This window comes from Triticum dicoccoides, chromosome 3A, assembly GCF_002162155.2.
Source record: "Triticum dicoccoides isolate Atlit2015 ecotype Zavitan chromosome 3A, WEW_v2.0, whole genome shotgun sequence".
NCBI classification, from domain to species: domain Eukaryota; kingdom Viridiplantae; phylum Streptophyta; class Magnoliopsida; order Poales; family Poaceae; genus Triticum; species Triticum dicoccoides.
The window spans coordinates 717,835,719-717,841,985 of record NC_041384.1 but is presented as its reverse complement, the minus strand read 5'-3'; the positions used below and the strand labels follow the sequence as shown (position 1 = coordinate 717,841,985).

The 6,267-nt window shown below is 41.5% G+C and overlaps 1 protein-coding gene across 1 annotated transcript; it reads right to left on the bottom strand.

Moving 5' to 3' along the window:
• Positions 1–1,822: 1,822 nt before the first annotated feature.
• Positions 1,823–3,314, bottom strand: LOC119270452 (BTB/POZ and MATH domain-containing protein 1-like). Its single transcript, XM_037552451.1, has one exon. It carries the CDS (start codon positions 3,108–3,110, stop codon positions 2,043–2,045), a length of 1,068 nt encoding a protein of 355 aa, XP_037408348.1. The 5' UTR covers positions 3,111–3,314; the 3' UTR covers positions 1,823–2,042.
• Positions 3,315–6,267: the final 2,953 nt, after the last annotated feature.

Sequence of the window (6,267 nt, the reverse complement as noted above, 5' to 3'; positions counted from 1 at the left end):
CCTCCTGGGCGCCCCTCAAACAGTATCCAGCGTCGAGACCCCGCTGCACATTGCCACCAAAACTCGCCGTTGTCGATACTGTAGATGGCACGCTGCTCCACCTTGATCACCGCACAAGAAGCATGCGGAGACCTGCGCCCAACCACCAAAGCCAAACACTTGTCCCTTCAGCTGATGTACAACTCCAAAGATTATGCCCTGATGGGGTGACGACGTAGGAACCTCGCCATCATCTAATCCAAAATCCAAATCTGGGGTTTCCCCCGGGGCACACAGGGAACACGTATTGCTCCATAACACTCCAACGAGGTAACGACGCCCAAGGGTGCTGCCGTCCCCGGTTCCGGCCAAGGTTGAACCAAGCTTTCGCTGGCAAACTCGTGCCCATCACTGGCTGGTGCACCAAATCCTCCTTGACAGTCATCTAGCACGCCCCATGGGGACATCTCTGGTGCCGGGAAACTACCCACGACCGGAGCCGCATCGGTGTCACCACCCGGAACCGCCACGTCGCCTGGGTGACCCGTCGAAGATGAAAGAATCCTCACCATTGAGCCAGTGACGCTGGACGACGAACACATCGTAGCAGAACACCTACGCAGATCTCCGCCGCCACCATGACCACATCCCGGAGCCACGGCGGAGGAAGTCCCTGCCGCCGCCATCATCCCCCGCCCGAGTTTGCCCCGCGGCGCTTTGGCAGCGGTGAGGAGAGAGGCGGCGGTGGCTGAAGCCCTAGATCGGATCGGGAGGGAAGAAGGGGGTCAGGAGGGAGTGAGGAGATCAAAACTACACCTGGAACTCAAATATCAAGAAAGGACTGATTTCTTTTGCACATTTACAACATTTTAAGATGTCTAGTCGTGCCTAACTCACCCAGATCCTAGGACAAGGTGGTGCAATTTGAGGATCCTATATCTTACAAGCTGCAATAAGATACTCCCTCCGTCCCAAAATTCTTATCATGGAGTTGTGTAAACAGGGATGTATTAGTCACATTTTAGTGTTAGATGCATCCATATCTAGACAAATCTAAGACAAAAATTTTGGGACGTAGGTAATACACAAGAATTGCTTAACTTGACCGAAAGGAAAGTATCGAATCATCATTGCAACTTTGCATGGAATGGAATGTAAAGAGGGAAGCCTGTACTTTTACACTGTAACTGGAAATGCATGAATTTGCTCTCTGTAGAATACAGGAAAGAAGGTTCAGATCTGTACTCACAGTTCCAGACCAAACGCCTGACTGCATGAGTAACTGAATACTCCTTGGTGGATTTGAGTCAAGGTCTGAGATTTATTCAAAACCTGCAGCTCTTTCCCTGATTTGCAGTAGGCATCCAAAGAATTCAATGAAAAGAAAAACAGTAGCCAGAGAAATTGCAAGCCTGGTGAATATCAGTCAAGAAGGCTACTTAATAACAAAGTTATTGCTAAATAATGGGGAAAGAAGCACATAGCAACGCACTAACATAACAGAGGCAAACATAAGCATAGTTCTGCATGCATTTAGGATAAATTTAGCAATATGCCAGCACAAAAATGCCTAATTAGAAAATGTAAAAGATGTCAAATACTATCACTGGCAGAATGAGCATCGTGAATTAAATAATTATAAACATGGTCATAATTTTAGAATAGATGTGTGGCAAATAATCCCTCGTGATAGAGGCAACTCCTGATCAGAGATGCACTGATCCATGTTATTTTGATAGATGCTTTCCAGTAGTAAGATAGCTACCGAATCACAGAGCTATATAATTCATGGACTGCTACCTGATATCCAAGTACTTCCTGATATAAATTGATAAAGATTCAGACATGTAAGGAAACACCAAAACAGAAACAAAGTGACAGTGCTATAATACGTACTAGTTTCCATTTTCTTCAAAAGTTAGGATAGGTAGTCTGATAGTACTGAATCTAAGATAACTGCGGATAATGAGTCTTCCAACCAAACCAGGGAGCTAAGCATCATTGCTAGTACAAGAAAAGCATTTCAACCCCTGGAACTATAATTGCTAAAGAAACAATCACTACTAAATGAGGGCCGACATGGCAATCAGATTCTTAATAACAGAAGGGCAGCTCCTGCTGAGATGATCGAATCCGTCGCTGTCCAACAGAGCCCTAAGATGTGCCGGGGAGCGAAGAAAATTTAAGCATGCCTTCTTTAGGCCCTCACAGTGGTGCTGCTCAGCTAACATCAGGATGTTCATTATTGTGCCTGTGTTGATGTACTTGCATAGCTTTTCCTCGCAGATACTCTTCAGCCTCTCCATGTTATACCTGTCGGCCGCGACAAGCAGATGCTGGCACATGACATCTTCATCTTCCTTTTCTGTCACCGGTAAGGAGTCGGTATACGCAAAACAGAGCAACGACTTGAACACCTCTGCCTCCATTTCATCTATGCGCACCACACCTGCCGTGTCCCCCTCCTTCATACCACCAAAGAGCTCCGCACTGAAGACTGGTGATCGGGCAGCAAGCACACACCGGTGTGCAGCGAAAGTGTTACCACCAACCTCGAAAACCACATCGGCACCCTTCTCTGTCTTGAAGAGATTGCCGAGATGCCGGTGCAGATCAGATGGGGCCACAGTGACAAATGCTGGAGGAGTCTCTTGGGGCAGATCCTCTGCGCGGTAGTCGCTGATGACAACGATATCGCACCTGATGGTGAAGGAATCGTCCTTGAGATGCTCTGACTTCTCCAGGTCTGCCCTCTTGATGAATGTCTTGTATCCCCAGCTCTGCTGAGAACTGTAGCTGTGTACCGTTGTTGATACCAGCGAAGGAGCTTGGTTCGTTACCTCATCCGCAAAACTGAATCTGCGTTGCGCCTTCACTGCCGTGGTGACATTGTCATCAAGAACAAGGAACAGGGATATGTAGTCTGCGTACTCTGGTTTGGAGCCGTTGGGATGGTAATCGATGTGCCATCGATGTCCTCCAAGGGTGAAAGGGCGGGACTTTATCTTCTCTCCATTGGGTACCCCCTTGGTGCGGGAGTAGCCCTCGATCTTGAGAAGGTGGTACCCGCTCGCCGTGGAGGCAATGATGGCGGAGGCAGATCGGGACAGCTTGCCGGCGGCGGCCGACATGGTAGAGCTACTCCGGGAAATGGGGAGTTGAAAACTCTCCTCCGCCTTGCTTCAAGAAACTCTCATCCGCCGCCCCAGCACGGATTGATGGGTGATTGCTGCGGAAATGCTACTGATCTGCTAGGGTTTAGGGGACAATGTGGGTGGGGGAGGAGGAGGAAGAAGGGGAACGAATAAGGAGATGAGACAGTGGTGATTTTTCGAGAGAGAAGAGAAAAAGAGCTACAGCCCAGAGTACCAGCGGCTCGCACCCAAGACCACCAAACCCACAGTGTACTGGCCCAGCAAGAACAAAAGCTGGAACTTATCTGATTTGTTTTTTTACCCCTAAAAATTGATTTTGTTTTCCCCCTTTTTTCCCCCTAAAAAATATGATTTTTTTCCACCTTTTTTCTTGTTAGTTTATTTTAAAATTCATTTTGTCCACTTTTCCTTTCGATTAGTTTTCATAGTTTTTCATTTTTGGGGGGTTTCAAAATTCTATTTTGTTTTTTCTACTTCGATTTCAAGTTTTTCTTGTTTTAATTTGGTTCTTGGTTTTTATGCCTTTGTCAGTATACTCTCTCTCGAGCGGCGAGAACATTGCATCTTACTACCTCTGTCCTAGTTTATTGGTCATCTTCGTATTTTGTGCAAAATTTGACTATAGATTTAACATCCAATGATACTATTTTTTTGTGACATGCATTAATATTTTGTTAATTAAATTCATGGTCAAACTTAGTGCAGTGAGAATTATAGTGCGCACTTAGTGCAGTGAGAATTATACGTGCAAGAAAAACCCTGTGTGCAAGAAGGAACATTTTGGTTATGGGTTTCGCCGCGTGTGAAGTAATCAATCCGCTATTTTTTTCATTCATTGATCGAGTGGATTTAAGAGTTTTATTAGGTCATCGCACGCCAGAGAAGGTCCGTGAATTATTCAATCTATTTTTTCATCCATTCGAGGGGATTTTAAGGCATGAAGTTCAATAATATGGAAATGAGGCGGGTCTTCTCTTTTCCATGTACAAGCCACCGATGTGTACAACCGGAGTTAATTGTACTCCACTATTTCGCGTTCCTTGGTCGAGGGGATTTAAGGCTGAAGTTCCATAATGTGGGAGGTCGCCGGGTCTTTTCTTTTTCATGCATCTAGCTCACGTAGTCGGGTCTTCTCTTCTCTTTGCCTCGAGTAGGAATCCTCGAGAAATCTAGGGCCCTTTTGTAGATAGTTCAGCTAGCAATTCATCCATCTAGCTCACGTACTGAATTTAATTCCCTTTTTTAGAAAGCTCATGTACGAATCCATCCATGTTTCATTCAGTTTAATTCATCTATCCTTCATTCAGTTCACTACATATAGTTTTGCACACGTAAAAAAATTGTTAAGACTACATGTAAACGAGCAATATGGGACTATTAAACATATTTTGTTTTCCTTATTTCCTAGGTAGCTGGGCTAGCTAAATTGCATGGGGTGTGAAATTCTCAGACATCGGATTGACATGTGTTTGTAAGGTGTGAGTACAAATCCAGAAAGAAAGATGAGTTGAAGGATCGCACTCACGATCTCAAACACCTACACAGTGCTGCCATCGACTCGAATAAACATGTCCTGCTAACCAATGGCCAACGTAAATATTTAGGAATATACCGCAACATCAGATTTGAAACACTCTATGATTACTTTTATTTACTTAAAAAAATAATTATTATTATGAATTGCCGTATATTCTTGGAAACATGAACAAATTTGGAAATCCCAAACAATTTTCAAAACTGCAATTTGTTTTTTTAGAAGTTTCATACATTTTCAGAAATATAGAAACAAAATTTGAAATGGGAACATTTTCTAAAATTTACAAACATTTTTTTTCAAAAACACGAACCTTTTATAAGAACACAAGCATTTTTTGAATTTTTGAACAATTTTCAAAAATGGGAACATGTTTACCTTTCAGAACAATTTTAGAAAATGTGATTTTTAACGTGAACATTATTTGAATTTATGAGCATTCTCTAAAGCAAGAATATTTATCAAATTTGGAGCATTTTTTAAAATGTAAATTTTTAAGAATCTTGAACAATTTTGGAAAATACAATTTTTTTTGAGCTAGCTCACGTGCCAATACATCCATCCTTCGTCCGGCATAATAGATCCATACTTCATACATCTTATTACTACATGTAGTTTCACACACGTTTATAAATTGGTACGACCATATGTAAACAGCAATACGGGGCTATTTAAACTATTTTTATGTTTAATTCGTGAACATTTCACTACAATAAGATTTTTTTTTTCGAATTTGGGACATTTTTAATGTTTTTTTTTAAATCTCAAACAATTTTGTAAAACAGAAACATTTTTTCCGTTTTCAACAAATTTCAAAATGACAATTTTTTAATATCTGAACATTTTTAAAACGGGAATAAAATTTTAGAATTCTGAACATTCTTCAAAATTTTGAACGAAATTGACATTCTAAACATTTCATAAGAAAAATTTGATCAAAAAAGTAAAAATATACAAAAATAAAATTAAAAATGAAAAGTTAAAAAAGAAAGCGGAAATAAAAAGAAAAAGTAACATAAAATGTTAAATATAAAATGAACACAAAAATATGAAAACGGGCCGGCCCAGTCCAGGGCTATCTGTGCGAACCTCTGACTATCTGTCGCCCCGTGCGGCAAATAGGAGTTTCCCAGCTGCGTGGGCAGGGAAATAAGTGGGCTGGCTTTACTGGGCTTTAGCGCATGGCCCATGTACGAAATTCTGGATAAACTGTATTTCTTTTTCTAGCACATGGATGCACAAAAAATTAGTACCACCTCGAATAGTAAAAAAAGATCTATTCGCTGGTGAACAGATGAAAATTTTGGAGAAACGCACCTTGCTTTATTAGTAGGTATAGGTATAGGTATAGATATAGATAAATAGAAGAACTGCATGTACTTGTGAATAAGGTGAACATTTCTAAGCACACATATTTTTTATCCATGGCAACATTTTTTCATGAGTAGTATAACCATTTTACTAGCTCAGAGCCAAAAGAATCAAAGCACTATGTTTGGCCCAAGTCAAACATGTTTCAATTTGACTAAGTCTATACAAACATTAACATCCAAAACACCAAATTAGTCTAATGCGATTCTTTATGAATTTTTTTCGTAC

What these genes read in the sequence shown, in the direction of transcription:
- LOC119270452 (XM_037552451.1), bottom strand. Translation starts at nt 3,110, where the DNA reads ATGTCGGCCGCCGCCGGCAAGCTGTCCCGATCTGCCTCCGCCATCATT.